This window comes from Geotrypetes seraphini, chromosome 3 (genome assembly GCF_902459505.1).
Source record: "Geotrypetes seraphini chromosome 3, aGeoSer1.1, whole genome shotgun sequence".
NCBI classification, from domain to species: Eukaryota; Metazoa; Chordata; class Amphibia; order Gymnophiona; family Dermophiidae; genus Geotrypetes; species Geotrypetes seraphini.
In genome coordinates this window covers 151,234,570-151,254,106 of record NC_047086.1, presented here as the reverse complement: position 1 = coordinate 151,254,106, position 19,537 = coordinate 151,234,570, and the positions used below count along the sequence as shown (strand labels likewise).

Genomic DNA, 19,537 nt, shown 5'->3' with positions numbered 1-19,537 from the left:
GCCAGTCGGGGAGAGAGATACACTTGGTGCTGGGGGTGATCACATTACTGCTGGGAGAGAAAAGGGAGGTTCCTACACCACTAAGGGAGAGCAGCAAAGACAGTCGGTTGCCAAACCCAGAGGAAGCAGCACTGGAAACGCAGCTCCAGAAAGGCAGCAGAACCCAAATGAACCAGAGCCACAGGTATGCCCATTGAATAAGGAGATGCATTGGGAAGGAATGGTCTGGGGGTTATGAGTCTGCTGAGTCTATGGAATTGGAAGAGGGCTTGGGATGGTCTGTAGGCAGTGATGGCAATGTTGAGATTGTTGAAATGGACACTGCCTGAATGAAAGCACTGCTCTGCACTGGAAAGTGAAGCTAATGTTCTGTGAGAAAACCTGTGCTAGATGAAGCCAAGAATTATGAAGCTTTTAAGGAAACTGTTTTCTAGTTTGCCTAGATAAAGCTCATACTGGTAAAGACTATTAGTACTGTGTGAAGTAATTATCCAATTATGCAGTCAGAGGCAAGTCAGTGTTTCTGATGGAAGAAAGACTATGTTTGAATTGTTTGAGAAAAGTTTATTTCCGGTGGCAAAAGATAAAACTGTGTGAAGTCACTCATTGCTATAAAGATCAGATGGGATAAAATGTTATATTTTGGGTGGGATCTACAAGGATCATGTCACCCATTAGTGAAAATACCTGCCTGCTTGTCCTGGGATAATGTTATATTTTGGGTGGGATCTACAAGCAGATCTAAAGGGAGAAGGATCCCATGCACTGGTTTAATATAGTGCTTAAATCAGTGGGGTGCTTTAGTCACATGGTTGAAGGTTTGTGAGAGCCAGCAAGGCCCGAGAGCCGAGGAACTGAGCCAGTGGGCTAGAAAAGTCAAAGGCAGATCTAAAGCAAGCAGCTTAGATCCGGCCAGGGCCTGCTGGGGGACAGGGCAGTGAACTGAGTTTGTGGAAAAGAATGTTTGGTGTTTAAGTGAAGAATTGATGTGAACTGTACTGAGCAAAGTAGCATTACCTACCAGAGGAGAAGTTCTGGTGTTTTGATTTTGTGACCATTAATTTTTATTTATTTTTTTCTGAACAATTTTGGAGAGTGCAAAGAGAGAAAGTGAATAAAATCCAGTTTTGTTTATCCATCCTGGTATTCCTGCATCTTTCAGACAGCCAGTTCTACCAACTCCACATTGATCATACCGCTCAGTTAAAAATCAGTGACCAGATCGACACCGTTGGTTATATGCCATGGGCCAGCGCCCGGCCACAGTATAAAAAAATTTTGGGACAAGTTTCTGGAGGAAATGTCCATAAATGGATAGTAAGGTAAACATAAGGAAAGACATTCTGAAAAAATCTGAAGACTCACCTCTTTGCCAATTAACTGTCTTAATTTCTGTAAAGCACCCCCTTCTTCTAGGTCCCTCCTCTTGCTTCTCCATGCCCCCTTCCCTTAGTACTTTCCCCTTCCTCTTTGATCTGTCGCCTTGAGCCTGTATAGGTATGTGCGACTCACAAATGGAGGATAAGATTAGATTAGAAAGTCACTACTTATCCTTGGAATTGATAATATGGAATCTTGCTACTTTTGGGATTCTGCCAGGCACTTGTGACCTGGATTGGCTACTGATAGAAGCAGGAAACTGGACCAGATAGATCTCTGGTCTGACCCAATATGGTAATTCTTATGTTCTGAACCAGGGAATCAGCTCTTCTACTATGCCCAGGAGCAGCCTCACCAGCTCAGTTCAGAGCCAGCTGCAGGGAACATCCATCACCACCTGCTGAAAAATGAATACTGTTGAGCAACTGCTGCAAGGTGCCTTTTACAGGCAGAGCTCACAAGTTGTTATTCTGTGTCTCCTTCTGTTGGCTGTTTTATTACCCTGTGGCTTTGAACTGGTCTGGTGGGAGGAAATGGAATGATTTGTTTATTACTTGAATGTATTTAAAAAAAAAAAATAAATCAGAGAAATCTGATTTCTGTCAATTTTCATGCATTGCAATAATAAAATAAATATTTTTGGAGCCAAAGAGCAAGCTGTACTCTAATGCATTAGTTCCTAATCAGGTTTTTAGGATTATCCACAATGAATGCATGCACTGCCTCTATTGCATGTAGCTCTCTCTCATGAATATTCATTGTAGATATTCTGAAAACCTGACTAAAGGGGGTGTTTCCAGGACCAGGTTTGGGAACCACTGCTCTGATGTATTGTGGGATGGACTGACTTCCCAGTGCAATGCTTTTCTGTGTTTCTTTAAAATGTGCTCACCTGTCAAGTCTGTTCAGCTCTTTTCTTAACATATCCTGCAGTCCCAGTCTCTCCAACAGCAATTCACACTGCACCCGGTACTGCTCTGTTGGATTCTCGGGGAATGAGGTGTGTAATGCATTAACCCCTCCAAGAAGGGCACCTCCCTGTGGCACATGAGAAAGAGTTTAGTCATATTGATCTGCTGGAAAAGGGAGAGGGTTTTATCCGCATTGATCCTTTATGCACAGAAACAGAGGGGATAGTAAATAATAATAATAATAACAACAGTTTATATACCGCAATACCGTTAAGTTCTATGCGGTTTACAGAAGATTAGTGGGGTACAAGTTGAGTTAACTTAAGGGATGTGGGAACAATGGGGAGAAAGGGCAAGAGAGGGGAAGGAGGGAAGTGGGTCAGCTGTCTAGGTATTTCAGGAATAGGTGAGTTTTGAGGCGTTTCCTGAATACCTCATAAGTGGTAAATGGCATGGTTTGGCAGACTAGATAGGCATGAGATGTCCAAATTAGATTGTAAGCTCTTCGGAGCAGAGACTATCTATTGAATGTTAAATGTATAGCGCTGCGTACACCTTTCAGCGCTATAGAAATGATAAATAGTAGTAGTGGTATATAGTCTTTATCTGCCTTCATTTTCTATTAATTCACTGACCAAGGGAACATTTATATCATGTTCATATTAGAGCATAGTGGTCTCTATCAATTCATTATGGTCTTTTTATATAGCCATTGAAGTAATATGAAAATATATACTTTTTGGATCTGCTTTCTCTCGCTCCTATGGGCCTCCAGCTTAGTTTGGATAAAGGCTGGGATCCTGATTCTATGAGCCTTCATTTATAAAACTGCCTGAAGAATTTTACATTTCATATAAACCCCCAAAGCTTATAGGAGGGTAATTTTATTATTGATTTGCAGTATATATTGTTTGATGACAGTTACTTCAACTATTGACTTGTTAATTCTTCAGCACTCAAGTGGGCATGAAGGAGATATTTCACATCAGACCTTCCTTAAATACACTTGAACTAATGTCCTTTAGTTATACCAACCTGCATGGAGGACTCCATCACTGAGACCACAGTTATAGCGTCTTCCACTGTGACATTATCCCGAAACATCAAGCGGGCATGAGCTAGCAAAGCAACAGAAAGAAAAAGCACTTTCAAAACAACATCAATACTGTATAAAACAAGGGAAGCACATTTCCTTTACATACATTTTCAAAGGATATCAACCTAGAAATATACTGACATATTTGAACAACTAAAGAAAGTATAAAATAAACTCCAATATTTTGCCACTCCCCTCCCCACCAAAAAATGGTCAGCTTCATGGTGCTTGGCTTGGAGGATATTAGTGGCAGCACCAGCAAAAATGATTGTTTACATTACTCAGGAGGCAGTTCAACAAACATCACTATATCCAGGATTTTTTCATTCACATTTTGTGACAACATCTCCTAACTTCTTCCCTTAGATGCTGTGGAGGGCAATTTCATAACAAGACACCTAAGCTGTTAAAGCAGATAGGGGTGGCGAATGCACTTATCTTAAAAAGACAAAAATGTGCCTTTATAAAATTACCCCAGAGAAAATAGGCACACACATTCACCCCTGCTCTGAGGCATGTGTGATTGTGTATGTGTATGTGTATGTGCCAGAAAGGCGTAGGTGCAAATATTTTACAAGACACACTTCTAAGCGTCCCTGGCTCTATCCATTCTCTGCCCCAGAAACATCTATGTCTATATCCCCAGATTCTATATATGACACCTGAGCATATTCCATAATTGCACATGCAATCTAACTGGCAAAGATTGGGAACTAATAATCAATTATTGGCCCTGGTTGGCAACAATTAAAATTTACATTTGCGTATAATGCTGCACTATCTTATTCCTCTCTGATGTTATTAGGTGACTTTTTAATCTGCCTCTAGAAACTATTTTAGATGAGAATATTAATGATCTTACACAGTTCCTCGACAACTTTTCCTTTTTATATATGATACCAAGCCATACTCATGAAAAGGGCCATTCGTTGGATATGGTTACAGTAAATGAACCAAGTCTGCAGTCTTTTAGTAAATGGTCACCTTTAGTTTGATCAGACCATTATTTATGCAGATTTCCTCTAAATTGCAGATCATCTTATATATATATATATATATATATATATATATATATATATATATATATATATGTTTTGGAAAAGGATGGGATCTTCTCTACAGACAATTAATTCTAATCCTGACCTAAATCGTATAGAATGGATGAAATCCATGGAAATCACACTAGACTCCATGGTCCCTCTAGTTGAGAGTAAAGTAACTAGAAATGAAAAAAGGCCATGGTTTTCTGCAGAACTGAGGAGTTTGAAAACAAAATGTCAAACGTTACAACAGGCTTTGACGAAGTCAGGGGATCTATTGCTTAGAGATAAATGGAGGAAATAATTTTCACACTACAATTGTCAAAGTAAAGAACACAAACACAAATATTTTTCAGATTTGATTGGGAAGGACAAGCCACATTTAAGGAAACTATTTCAAATTCTGACAACACCAGTTACAGAATCCACCCCCCCCCATAATGATCGCGGCAGGAGAGATGGCTCATCTCCCCTGCTGCGATCTGCATCTCTCGTACCGCGGTTCCAGCCCCCCCCATCTAACCGATATGGGCAGGAGGGAGCCCAACCCGTCCTGCCCCCCAGCAACCCACCCCCACCCCCGATCCAATCTGGCAGGAGGGAGTCCAGGCCCTCCTGCCCACAACACACACCCCCTACGACCGCCCCTGATTAGCCCCCCCGAACCCCTGATCGGCCCCCCCAACTGGTGACCCAGCGACACCCCCCAACCCCTGACACCCCCCTTACCTAAAATCAGTTGGATGGATGGATGGGTCCCAAGCCCATCCGCCCCACCATCCACCGAATGGCGGGCCTTATGGCCTGATTGGACCAGGCGCCTAAGGCCCCGCCCATAGGAATTGGCCGGAATTGGCCCAGTTGCCTTAGGCCCCTCCTGTGGGTGGGGCCTTAGGCACATGGGGCATGGGCAGGTTGCCGGGGTCGCTGAGCTGATCGCAGCAGCTGAGATCAGCTCAGCGGCCCCTTTTCAGCACTTATACCTGTTAAGTCAAAACGTATAAGTGCCGACTAGGCAACCTGTTAAAACTTTTGGTTATACCTGCTGTACGACTAAGTCTAGGTTGGCCTACCTCCCGCCCTTTCTCCTCCTCTAAAAACACCTCTTTTCCTCTAGGCATTTAGAGGCAGGAGAAAGGCCTAAGCTGGTTTTAGATACGTCTAAAACCAGCTTTGATTATCGGTACTTGAACGATCAGGCTTTTTGATCGTCCAAGTACTGATTTAGGCCACTTTTTAGATTTTTTTTAAATTTTTTATTATGAGCCCCTTAGGCTTTGCTGTACCGCCTTGTTTATATGGTAGATGCTATTATGGTTGTATGTCATAGTATGCATTTCTCTTGTAATAAAAATTATTGGAAAAAAGAAAAAGGAGGTGATGATGCCTCTATATAAGACTCTGGTGAGATCTCATTTAGAATATTGTGTATAATTTGGGACACTGCACCTTCAAAAAGATATAAACAGGATGGGGTCGGTACAGAGAGCAGCTACTAAAATAGTTAATGATCTTTGTCAAAAAGTGTATACTTTGGAGGAAAGGCAGGAGAAGGGAGATATGATAGAGATGTTTAAATTCCTATGTAGCATAAATACACAGGAGGGAAGTCTCTTTCAATTGAAAGGAAGATCTGGTATGAGGGGTATAGGATGAAGGTGACAGGGGACAGAAGTAACCTGAGGAAATATTGCTTTATGGAACGGTGGTGAATTCATGAACAGCCTTTAGGTGGAAAAGAGTTGCATCTGAATTTAAGAAAACTTGGGATAAGTACATAGGATTTCTAAGGGAGTGGAAGATGGCATGGATGAGCCATATGCTCTTTATCTATCTTCATTTTTCTATGTCTGGATAAAGCTAGGGAAAGCCTTTTTGCTGTCTTAACGTCATTTGGATAGTTATCTGGTTAATAGACTGAATATTGCTATAATTGGGTGACTCCTGGCTGTGCCCTAGCTTCAGCTCAGCAGTATTTGGAGTCGCCAGTGGTAGTTTTCAGTGCCATTATCCACATAAGGTTGCTCTAAATCCATGGCTGGCCCCAGTGAGAGATATTTTTCAGGCAACAGTTGCTCCTACTTGGATAAGTACTGTTGAATATCAACCCAGTAGTTTTAGGTTTGCTGGATAACTTTTCTAATTCTAATTTTTTTTTTTTGAGATATGGCAACTAGAATTGAACACAAGATGAGGTTGCACCATGGAGCAATACAGAGACATAACATTCTTAGACTTGTTTACCATCCATTTTCTAATAATTCCTAGCATCTTGTTTGCTTTTTTGGCCACCGACACACATTGGGTGGAATGTTTCAGCATATTGACTACAATCACATCCAGATCTTTATCTTGGGCGCTGACCCCCAAGGTGTACCATAGCATCTGCTACGATTTGGGTTATTATTTTTATGTTTATTAAAAATTTGATATACCACTCCCGCATTTTACTGACCTAAGCGGTTTACAATGTAACAATTAAAAACAGAAAGGAACTCCATTGAACATATTCAGATAGGAAAGGAAGAGATAGAGAAAGATACAAGATATATACATATCCTAAAAACAAAAATTACTTTAAAAATAAAGTAAATTTAAGCAAAAAAAAAAAAAAATTAAAATAAATTGAGAAAAAGTTCCAGTTAAGCACAGTTTAGGATTAGGCGTTGGTGATGGTGGTGCCATTGGGTTCCTACACTTTCTTGTAGCTTAGTACCTGCAGCCATTTTGAAAACTCACATTTCAATCTCCACAGTGAAAGCTCTCCCTGCCGTTTTTCTCAGTCAGCTTATTTCAGTGTCTGCAGAGCTTGCTGTGCCCCTTCTCCCATTACATTACATTACATTAGTGATTTCTATTCCGCTTGTGCCTTGCGGTTCTAAGCGGATTACAAATTAGAAGACTGGACATTTCCAGTAGCGTTGCAGTACATAGAATCAAGAAAGTGTCAAGTTACAATTGTTAGTCTGGACATTTCCAGGAGAAATTGAAAGCAAATAGTAGATAGTGATAAGTTGTTGTGATGAATAGAAATAATACAGTCAGGATTCTGAAGTATTGCTATGGTGGTGGTGGTGGTGGTCATGAGAGTATTTTCTAGTGCTATTGTGAGGTTATGATGATGGGAAGTGTTTTGATTTCTTTTTGGAATACTTTAATGTCTGTTGAATTGATCAGTAGATTGGAGATGGTGGTATCAATCTTTGCTGCCTGTGTCGCTAAAAGGCTGTCGTATAGTTTCTTTCGTCATGTTCCATTGAGAGGGGGGTAAATGAATAGGCTCCGAGTTCTCCTTAATCTGTGTGAGAGGTTACGGTGTAGTCTGTTGTTTAGGTAGCTGGGTGCCAACGTCACTGCTCCTTCCCTGAGACCATCCCCTGCCTCAAGAACATTCCCACTCAGACTCCACTCAGGGTTTCTCTCAGGCATCTCCCAAGGTCCCCTTCTCCAAAGAGGCACCTGGACTTCGTTCTTGAGCCCAAGCTTGGGTAGAAGAGGCAGGAGGGTCCAAACGGAACAGGAGCAGCCTTAACACACTAAGGGCCCAAACGTCTAGATAATATATTTTCAAACAAAAAAGATAGACGTCTTGCAGTTTTGAAATTAAACATTTTCTCTACTGGATTTCTGGATGTCTTTCCCAAAGCATCCAAACTCAGACTTAGACGTCCTATTGAAAATGCCCCTCTATGTATCTAAATTCCTTTATAGTATAGGTTACAACCATGTGCCCTCTGGGTGACTAGTTATAGAATTGCCCCCATAGTGCTTTTGAATACTGATCTTCTGACTTCTTACCAAGCTAGTTTCTGAGGGTGTTGTCTGTCTTCCACTGGAACCAAAATGAATTGAGAAAGGTGTAAAAGAAAAATCTGATTGAGTCTGAAATCTCCTTCCAGATACAAGGACACAGAAATTCTGGCTTCTTAGTAGGGAAATAATTTCTCACCTTCTGTCAGACGGATCAAGCTTTCCAGTAAGCGAATGGTGGTGCGAGCTGCATTCCTCCAGTCACTCTGGCGCTGCATCTGATAATAGCGAACTAGAATCACATTGGCTTCATCAGACATTTTAGGCTGCAGGCTCTTGATAAAGCAAAAGTAGGTCTTCATCTTCTCCATGCTCCACAGTTTCTCAGATTTGCTTGGACACCCTGCAGAGCGAGTTATAAGAAGATATACGAGACAGACAGAAATGATGTCTCTCTACACAGCTCTTTGTTTGTTGTTTATTTATTCATTCAGTTTTAAAATTCAGCTATAAAGCATAAAACATTAGTGTACACCTATAACAACATGCCTAAATGTAGGTGTGTCCACTTAATCCAGGTCTACAGAATGCATAAATGAGCGCACCTAAATATGGCAAGCAGTGCATGTGGTTTACAGTATTCTAGAAGTTGCATGCATAAGTGGGAGATATGCCCATGTCCCTGTTATGTTGCACCCATGTACTGTATATGCCTCCTTATATTTGCACACTATCCCTCAAATTCTGTATACTGTGGCTAAAGTTGTGTGAGCATTGTCAATTTGTGCGTGCAACTTATTTGTTTAACAAACCAATCTGTGCCAATAATTGCCAATTAACAAGCAAATATTGGCACTTAGAATTTACCTGCACAACTTTCTAAGCATATTCTATAAAATAGTGCATGGATCTCAAAAGGGGGCTTGGCCAGGGGAGGAGCATGGGCGGCTTGTGGGTGTTTCTAAAAGTTAGGTGCATGGTTACAGAATATGTCTGACCTGCACACAACTTAGGTGCAGGCATTTAGTTAGACCTGGTTTTCACTGGAATAAATGCAAGTGCCTAAATGTTAGTCACATGAATGGGTGCTATGTGTGATTCTATAAACTATGCCTAACTCCTGAGGCAGTTTATAGAATTGCACTAAGTGCCAACCTTTTCAGTGCTGATTTTTTTTAGGCAACATATATAGAATTTACTCCTTTGCCACTTACATACACTAGAGAGTTGCACGGGGACAGAAATCCCACCCATCCCTGCCAGGATCCTCTCCGTCCCCACCCAACCCCGCAAGGAATTACCTCCATCCCCGCCCATCCCCATAAAAAGCAGCAATTACTTCTGACAGGATCATCAATTCCCCAGTTTTTGTGTTTGCGCTGCTGTTTTCCTTGTGGAATCTCTTTGGTGGAACCCTTTTTTGTTTTCTGTTCAGGTAATTAACTTATAAACCCCCTTTTACTAAGGCTGACGTGTCCATTATATTATACGGACGAACCCTGCTTCCAAAGCCTTCCATCCCCATGGGAGTCCCATTGGCTAGAGGGGGGGTCCCCATGGGAGTCTCGTGGGCCATAAGGGGGTCCCCGTGGGACCCGCGATCCCTGTTCCCGTGCAGACCTCTAACATACACCCTTACAGCACAACTCTTAGAACTCTTGAGTGCATATGTGGCACTTTTTGCTGCATTTATGCATTTAAGGACCATGTAAACACACAATTATAGACTCGCCTTTCACAAGATGTCTGATCTGCCTCTGAGATGCAATAATCGTACCCTATTCAGATAATGCCTAATTTCAATATCTAAAACTTTGGACCACTGCATACAAAACTCCTGGTAAAATTGTGCAAAGGCATCGCTTGTATCACCCAGTTTTCAGAAGATAGTCCCCGAGTTATCTGATTTTATAATTCAAACTTTAAATTTAGCATCTCTTTCAGTTTAAAAGCAAGCAGCCTATCTGCTTTGTTGCCAAAGAAGTTCTGCTAAAGCAGTTTCAGCTTATGGGCTACCTCTTCATTTAACAAAGTATTTAACTCCCTCAGAGCTTTTAATGCAGTGGCCTGTGATAAAAAAAAAACCTTAACGCGGCTTCATAAAAGGGGGAGGGGAGAGTTTAAATTCCTTATCCCATGTCACATCCTGAAAAGACAATAATCCATGAAAATATCTTTTATGTGAACAACCTTTTATAGATGGAAAAGAGAACAAAGTAAAATTTCATAGTATAAGTCTAGAGTTTGCAAACATGACATGGTCAACAAGATAATCTGGAGCTATCATGTGTTACCTTATAACAGATACATCCAAATTTGAATACAACTCTTGTTTCAAATGGAAGCCAATGAAATTTTTGGTAATACGGTGACACATGGTCTGCCTTCTTCAAATTAAAAATTAAATGAACAGATGTAGTTTGAATGATACATAATCTATTAAAGGTTTTTTGATAACTTGCTAAGAAAATATTATTACAATAATCTAAAATACTCAAAATCAAAGATTATACTAAAAGCCTAAAGGAATTAGGACTAGATTCACTAACCTGCCCGATTGTGATCGATCCATGTCCGATCCGGGCAGTTCCAAGTTTATTTAAAATTTGTTTGATCGCCCTCTCATATATTTAGGGCGATGTACAATTCTAAAAATAGTTTAACAATACACAGAATACACAGGAGAATAAAAAGTCCATATAACAAATATATGACTTTCAAAGCAGACAGAACTTGTAGGGTAAGTCTGATGGATTCTTCAACCAGTAATATTCAAATGAGGTTGATCGGAGGAATGCCCCCATCTGCCAGCATGGATCGCTAGTGTGCAATCCCGACGCATGTGCAGACCATCTGTTGAAGGTCTGCGCATGCATCTAAGACCTGTCCGAGCCACAACTTTTTATTTATTTTTACTTTACTTTTTAGCCCAGCGAGTCTGTGGTTTTAACCCCTTTAAACCTGGGGGTTAAAACCATAGGCTCGCTGTGCGGGGAAGGGCAGGAGAGATTCAGGGGTGAGCAGGGCAGCAGGTAGGAGAGATTCGGGCGGTGATTCGGGAGAGAGCAGGGTGGCAGGCAGGAGAGATTCGGGGCAGCAGAGAGCAGGTTGTCCGGAGAGCAGGACAGAGAGCAGGGCGGCAATGGAGAATCGGAAAGGACGTTTGCGACTGGTCCCCAGCAGTCGCTTCTTGGGTTGATCAGCCAGCGTGAAATTTGTGTTGTGAATTGCGTCCCTGCCTATTTTGCATGCTGTTCCCCTCATTTGCATGCGTGGATCGGAATCGGATCGGCAGAGAGGTAAGTGAATCGGGCCAAAGTAAAATCAGGTCGCAAAACGATCGGTACATGATCGGTTTGCTTAGTGCAGTGGTGTCCAAACTTTTTTCAAAGAGGGCCAGACTTGATGAAGTGAACATGCGCGTGGGGCCGACCATTTTGCCTGACATTTAAAATTAAGTACAAATGAACTATTTTATGTAAACTTTATTGCAAACGATTTGAATTACAATTCTAAACAGTAGTAAAATCACTCTGCCTTTCATATTTAAAGGCCAGATGAAAAAAAACAACACAGGATGCTGAAATATATGCCGGGAACACAACTAACATTAGCTGAGATTTTTTTATCATGTATTCATCTCTATTGAAAAAAATGGCCTCCACTAATGTGAAGGGTGAAACTGAGATCTGGACTTCAGCACATAGGCTAGGTCTGTTTCAAAGGCAGTGGTTTTGATACGCAAAATGTCACGCAGGTGAGAGTCACTTAGTCTTGTCCTCACGTGGTTCTTGTTAAAGTTCATAGCAGAGAATGTCTTCTCACACAAATATGTTGAACCAAACAAGCTCAGCATTTTCTTAGCAAATGTTCGAATCTCTGGAAACCGGCTCTTATCCAGTTGGTGGTAAAAGTTCACAAGAGAGAGCTGTTGGTGACGACTGCGTAACTCGCTGTCGCAATGCAGCTCAATGAACTCGAGCTGCAGCTGATCTGGAGCATCATTGGGGTCAACAGAGAATGGAGAGGAGAAAAGGCTGAGTTCCTTTTCAATAGCTTCAAAATCCTGAAAGCGCCTATTAAACTCCCCAGCCAGAGATGCATATCTGCTCATTTGCGCACTGATATTATCCTGTGGAAAACTGTTCATTATTTCCTGCAACGCTGAAAAATGTATGGTAATGGGCTGTGTTTGTGACAACCGCCTTATGAAAAGTTGCAGCTTTGTTCCAAAGGCTTTGAGGTGTGAATAGAGCTGGTTCACCGCTGCATCTTTCCCCTGAAGACTTGTGTTCAGTACATTCAGATGCTTTGTTGTGTCAACTAGAAACCCCAAATCAGCCAGCCAAATAGGATCAAATAGTTCTTGCATCGGTTGTCCCTTTGTGTCTAAGAATTCTTTAATTTCCTTCCTGAGAGAGTAGAAACGCTGAAGTGCAGACCCCCGACTGAGCCATCTTACACCGTTGTGATATAAAACATCTTCGTATTCAGCCTGGATGTCCAGAAGAAACTGTTTAAACTGGCGGTGGCACAGGGATTTAGAGCGAATAAAATTAATAGTCTTTAGCACCGGTTTCATAACATGATCATATTTAGCACAGAGAACTTGTTGATGAATGATACAATGGAGTTTAATAGCTTTGCCTCCTTCTTCCATCACTTTGTTACAGATTAGGGTTGATAATCCACTTCGTTCACCAGCCATGGCAGGTGCCCCATCAGTAGTAATCCCAGTAACTTTGTTCCAAGGCAGTTTCATGTCATCTATGGCAGAACTAACAGAAACAAATAAATCTGTTCCTCTTGTTTGGCCCGTAAGGCTCTGAAGGCCCTCTCATGAAAATCAGCAACTGGGCTGTGTCAAATAGATCCGTGCTTTCATCACAGGCTATTGAAAAGAAGTCAAAATCCACTACTTTGGACGTCAACTGTCTCTTAATATCTGATGAAATATCTTCAATTCTCCGTGTTACGAGCCAGGCAAATGTTGGCAAACTCTTGCTTCTTCTCAGGACAGATATTCTCAACCATTTTCATAATGCATTCTTTGATAAATGCACCCTCAAGAAAAGATTTGCCTTTTTTAGCAATTAACGTTGCAACCTCATAGCTCGCCCTTGTGGCATTTTCATTTGACTCACGGGCTCTTGTAAAAAATCGCTGTTGCGATATTAAAACAGCTTCAAGTTGCTTATACTTTTCAGCGCGGTCACGCCCTGTTAGCTTGTCATATGTGCTATGTCTCGACTGGTAGTGTCTCTTGACATTAAATTCCTTATAAACAGCCACAGTCTCTTGGCATATCAGACAAACGCAGTAATTCCGTATTTCAGTGAAGAAATATTCTACTTTCCATCTATCTTGGAAACGTCGGCCCTCACTGTCAACTTTTCTTCTCTTATTTACAGTTGCCATTTTAGAAATTGGCCAGAAGGGGGAGAAATTATGAGCGCAGTGCCAGAGGTTTTGGTTCAAGTGTGTTCACCCAAGCCCTAAGTGTGTTTGCCCGAGCACTAATAGATGTGCGCAATGAGGACGCAGCACAGGGAGAAGTGACGCTTCTATGTTGCAACAAAGACGAATAAAAAGGGAAATCAAGGTCATGTCTCGCTGTGCATACAGAATTGCTTCCTCACAGTGGATTCAACACCATACAGGTGGCTGTAATAAAGGGAAAAAAAACAATCAGCGCATACAAAGTGATGCTTAGGTGCCTAGGCAGCCGCTGCTGCCCTACCTCGCACCCGCCGAGACTGCCTGCCCTGCTCCTGAAGAGGGCCCGCCGACATCGCCTCCTCCCGCACCTCCCGCATCTTACTGCTGGGCCGGGCGTGTGAGCTTACTCCGCCCCCCAAAACTGCCGGGAGATCTAAAAAACTTCCCTCAATGGTGCGTGGAGCCATTTTTTGCAGCCGCTGCTGCCCTACCTCGCACCCGCCGAGACTGCCTGCCCTGCTCCTGAAGAGGGCCCGTCGACATCGCCTCCTCCTGCATCTCCCGAACAACATCTTACTGCTAGGCCGGGCGTGTGAGCTTGCTCCGCCCCCCCAAAACTGCCGGGAGATCTAAAAACTTCCCTCAATGGCGCGTCGCCGTTCGGCGCGCCGGCGAAGGCGCACGGCAAAGGCGCGCGCCTTGCGCCTTAGCACGCGCCTTTGCGAAGCGGCCAAGCGGAGCCCAAAGCTACCTCTCCACCCTACACCACCCTCATCCAGCTCTCCAGATCTGACTCCTCAAAACCTGACCAGACAGCCTCGTGCCAACGATTGCTTCAAATTTCCAACCTGACCGGGATATTCCAGACCGGCCTAGCAGCTAAGTATTTGCATGACTACCTCCTCTCACCAATCTGCATGCTTTGACAATCACTCTCTCCCCCTGCATGACTTCAACTTCACAACTGCATGCCCCAATCGCATGCCCTAACCAACCTAAACAACTTTTCACTGTCTTACCTGACCAGAGACAACCCACTCTCACTCCAGCACTGATTCCTCCCAAACCAACCAAAGTCTCAGAAATCTTGACTACTCCATCACTTGACCATCCCTCCACCAGCTAGACCCATCAACCTCCGATCCTCTCCTACCAGCTACTGCAGAATCAATCTCCCTCAACTCCTTACATCTACCTCAACTCACCCCAGCTCCACCAATCTTCCCCTCCAACCCCAACCCAACCCTTCATCTCTCCCCATCCAAATTCTGCAAGGCCCAACATGCCTAATTTCACAGGAAAACTGCTAACTCTCCTCCTTCTCTATCTACTCAGCACGAGAAATTGGATCACCACAACCTTAGCATTTGAACCCATCCCCACCTACCTCACCTGGAACAGAACCATCAAACCAGATAAACCACTTCTCCCCTCCAATACCCTCCATGACTACAAGGAATCAGGTCCATTCCCGATCACCGTAATCAACTCCACCCGACACTCTTCTAGACCTAGACCAACACAAAAAAGAAACAGGCTCCTAAAAAATCTACCAAGTACACAGTCCATCACTCCCCCGGAACACCTAACAATTTCGGGTGCCTATCTGAACATCCGCTCAGCTAGAAACAAAGCCCAACTGATCAAGGATTGGCTAGAAGAAACCCACCTCGACATCCTACTCCTCACCGAAACATGGCTAATCTCCGACCAGGACACCATCATCAGAGACCTACTCCCTCTAAACTACAAAATCATTCCATTATCAAGAAACTTTAGAAGAGGAGGCGGCCTAGCAATAATCCTCCGCGACCACTTCCAGTTCCAAATCCTCGATTCTAAACTGACCAACTCCCTGGAAATCCTCTCCTGCAAAATCTCCAAAGCTGACTGTAAAGACAACCTAACTGTTACTCTATTCTACATCCCCCCCCCCCCAGCAAATGGAACCAAGCTAAAGAAGATTTCTATGAATACCTCCTCACAAATTCCGTCTCGGGCACTCACAATCTTCTCGCTGGCGACGTCAATCTACACCTTGAACAGGAACAAAATTCCAACGTGGCCGACCTCCTCTCCTTCCTAACATCCCTAGGTTTCTCTAAACCACCCCCTACAAAAACCCATGACAAAGGACATCACCTAGATCTGATCTCGTTCCTCCCCAATACCCCTTCAACCCCCAGCATTTGCCTCAAAGAAATAAACTGGTCCACCACCCCCTGGTCTGACCACCTCCGTTGCAATTTCAAATTACACTGGCTTAAAAAACAAACCAAAAAACAACCAAGAACCATCCACAAAGAAAAAACAAAATGGTCTAGAGGCCAACTTAACCCAGAAGAATTCTGGTCCCACTACAACCCAACATCCATCCCAGATCCTGACCCTAATTTCATCTCAGACTGGAACAATTTCAGCAATAAGACCCTAAACGACATTGCTCCACTGAAACTTTGCAAGATAAAACATCGCTCCTCTGCCAAATGGTTTGATGCAGATCTACTTGCCCTCAAACGCGAAGTACGCAAACTGGAAAGAACCTGGTGCAAATCAGGCACAAACACTGACAGACACTCTTGGTGAATTAAAGTTACAGAATACAAAAAAATGATCAAAGAAAAGTGCCACAAGCACTACTCCCAATTTATCAACACCCCATCCCTAAACACCAATAAACTCTTCAGACTAGTCAACTCCTTATTTGACACCGTCCCACATAAAAGCTCCCCCACCCATCTACCACCCTCCCCAACAAACCTAGCGGACTACTTCGCCAACAAGATTCTCAACTTGAAAACAACGCTCACAACAACTAGCACTTACCCATATATCCAGCCACCCTCTCCAGAAAATGATGGCTCACCGGCTGACATGACCCGGTCTCACTTCAAAAACCCAGACTGGAACCTATTTCTCAAGCTATACTCAAAATATTCCAAATCCAACTGTCTACTAGATAACTGCCCTCCATCCATCATGAAAACTGCCCCCCTCCCCTTCAAAGCGGAACTCTTCAACTGGATCACCCTGTGCATGTCAACCGGCCACTTCCCACTGGAACTTGGACACATCCTCGTATCTCCAATAATCAAAAAACCCAAAGAATCTCCCTCTGTAACCTCCAACTACAGACCCATCGCCAATATTCCTCTCTTCCTAAAAATCATGGAAGGACTTGTCAATTACAATCTCACGTCATACCTAGAGAAATTTAACATCCTTCACGACTCCCAGTCTGGATTCCGCACTAATTACAGTACGGAAACCGTTCTAGCCTCACTAACCAATCACCTCCTCCAACTATTCTCACGGGGAAACAGCGCACTGTTACTCCAGTTTGACCTCAGCAGTGCCTTCAACCTAGTAGACCATGACATTCTGATTAGTTGCCTCGACTCCATTGGCATTTCCGGACAAGTACTAACCTGGCTCACAGGCTTCCTAAAAAACCGAACCTACCAAGTCCATAATGACGGAACCTTCTCCCATACATGGAGCAACCCCTGCGGAGTCCCCCAAGGCTCCCCCCTATCCCCGTCACTATTCAATATCTACATGGCATCACTGGGACACATGTTATCGAACCGTAACCTGAAATCCTATATTTACGCAGATGACATTACAATCATCATACCCATCACCTCACTGTCACATGAGACAGAACTATATATCTCAACTGTCCTCACCATGGTAGAAAACTGGACCACACGCTTCAAACTGAAACTTAACCCAGAAAAAACTAAGTTCTTCCTTGCAAGTCCCAACCACAAACTATCGTCCACCACCCTGCAACTTAATGGTTTAACATATCCAATCAATTCCACTATAAAAATCCTCGGAGTCATCCTGGACCGATGCCTCACTTTAGAAGATCACACTAATACTCAGGTCAAAAAATGCTTTTCCACCCTCTGGAAACTCCGTTCCATCAAACAGTACTTTGATTTCCCCACCTTCAGTTTGCTGGTCCAATCCCTAATCCTAAACTCCCTGGATTACTGCAACATCATATATCTGGGCTCCTACAAGAAAACCATTAACGACTACGACTTAATCAGAACACCGCCGTCCTCCTCATCTACGGGCTCAAAAAGTCAGACCATATTAGCCCTTTCTATAGAAAACTTCACTGGCTACCATTCGAAGCAAGGATCATCTTCAAATTCGCCTGCCTCTGCTTCAAAACCCTAACTGGCTCAGCCCCGATATATCTGTCACGCCACTTTGCCTTCCCAGGCTCTAACTGTACACGCAATGCCCACCTGTTTGCCTACCCCTCCCCAAAAGGATGCATCTACAAAAGATTTTTCGACAAGACCCTCTCTTTCCAAGCTGGCAAATGGAATGACTGCTTGTCCACTCTCATCTCTCTTGCCCCAATTTATCAATCCTTCAGGAAATCTCTCAAAACATACCTCTTTGATAAATTCCTCTAACCCCCGCCCCCCTACCAAACTAATAATCCCAACCTCGCCTCCCTCCCTTACCCTTACCCTCCCCGGTTGCACCCCCCATGCAACAATTATTGGATCATTTTGTAATTGTTCACTGGTTTATACCAAATAATTGTTAATTATTCTCTGCACCTGCATTGCATAAATTGATCTGAACTGTTTTCTGATATGCTGTAACTTCGCTGTAAATGTACAGTCTCTTAACCTGTAAACCGCTCTGAACTGTTTTGTGGTATTGCGGTATACAAAAATAAAGTTATTATTATTATTATCAAATAAATAAGAATTGCAACCTGAACACTAAGCTAGGAACATTACTAGAAGATACAAAAATTAAAAAATAAAGTGCAGCGCAAAAAAACATGTCTATCACACATCAAATGAATATAGCAGTAAGGCCCAAAAGTCCCTAGAAACAGGATAAGGAAGGACGCACTGTTATCGGAGGTCCCGGCACCGCCCCTCCCCTCCCCTTCTACCTCTCGGCGCTGCTTTCTGGACTTTTTTTTATTACATTATATACATATATATGGAATTATATGAAGCAACAGGGCTTTATGGATAAAATTGCACTTACTAAAACAGGAAGTAGACCTCCTCGGTCAACTCTACATGGGGCTACAGATGGCTGCGTGGTGAGAGAAGGAATGCAGATTTCAAATCCTTCTGCATTCCTGCGTCGTAGGCGGTGCCAGGCACATAGAAAAGAGCGGGGGCGGGGATGTGCGATGGCTCAGACACAGAGAAAGACATTGATCAGCCATGTCTCTAGGGGCCGTATGGAAGTAAAGAACGGGCCGCAACTGGCCCGTGGGCCGGACTTTGGACATTACTGGCTTAGTGAATCTAGCCCTTATTATTAAAATATGATCTAACTGTTTAGTTTCCACATCATAAAGAAGCTTTTCTGGACAATAGCATCTATCTGAGTACTTTAACAGACAGGGCAGTGCTGCGCCATCTAAACGCCCATGTGCCCTAAGTAGACCCAGAAAGGGACCTATATTCCTTGCCCAGAAGGTGCCAGGGCATCCCAAACCCACGAGAATGAAAGGGATGTGGGTAAAAGTAAAAAAACTCACATTAACAGGAGAGAGGTTAGCTGCCAAACCAGACCTTGGGTTGCAGTTCCCCAGCAGAAGGAAAAGAGAGCAACACCAGGGTCCCTGGAGATTAATGACCATCCTAAATACACAGGAAGCACCTGTGAGGAAAAACAAGCCTTATCAGGGTGTGCCCCGCTACACAGTGAGGAGAGTGGAGAGAGACAGGAGAGAGGAACCCAAACTTAAGCAGCAGGCCCGCAAGAAGGAGGATTTGGAGGAAAGCTCCAGAAGACAGACATAGAAATGTTGGATGCTGCTGAGAGTAATGGGGAGACCTCATTAGAATAACTCCAGCCCATGGAAGTTACTCACGAGTGGGCAAGTAATCCCCAGAATGGGGTTGGAGAGGAAGTAGCCA

The 19,537-nt window shown here is 43.3% G+C and overlaps 1 protein-coding gene across 6 annotated transcripts in view; it reads right to left on the bottom strand.

The window, feature by feature from the left end:
* Window positions 1-19,537, bottom strand: part of MCM9 (minichromosome maintenance 9 homologous recombination repair factor) — a 144,540-nt gene that overhangs the window by 11,019 nt on the left and 113,984 nt on the right. For 5 of the 6 annotated variants that reach the window (XM_033937220.1, XM_033937221.1, XM_033937223.1 and 2 more), the window contains 3 exons: window positions 8,377-8,580; window positions 3,327-3,409; window positions 2,273-2,418 (listed from right to left, as the gene is read on the bottom strand). In XM_033937220.1, the coding sequence (XP_033793111.1) occupies window positions 2,273-2,418; window positions 3,327-3,409; window positions 8,377-8,580 (433 nt within the window). Of the gene's footprint in view, window positions 1-2,272; window positions 2,419-3,326; window positions 3,410-8,376; window positions 8,581-19,537 lie in introns of those variants that run through there. The other variant, XM_033937225.1, reaches the window with a different exon arrangement.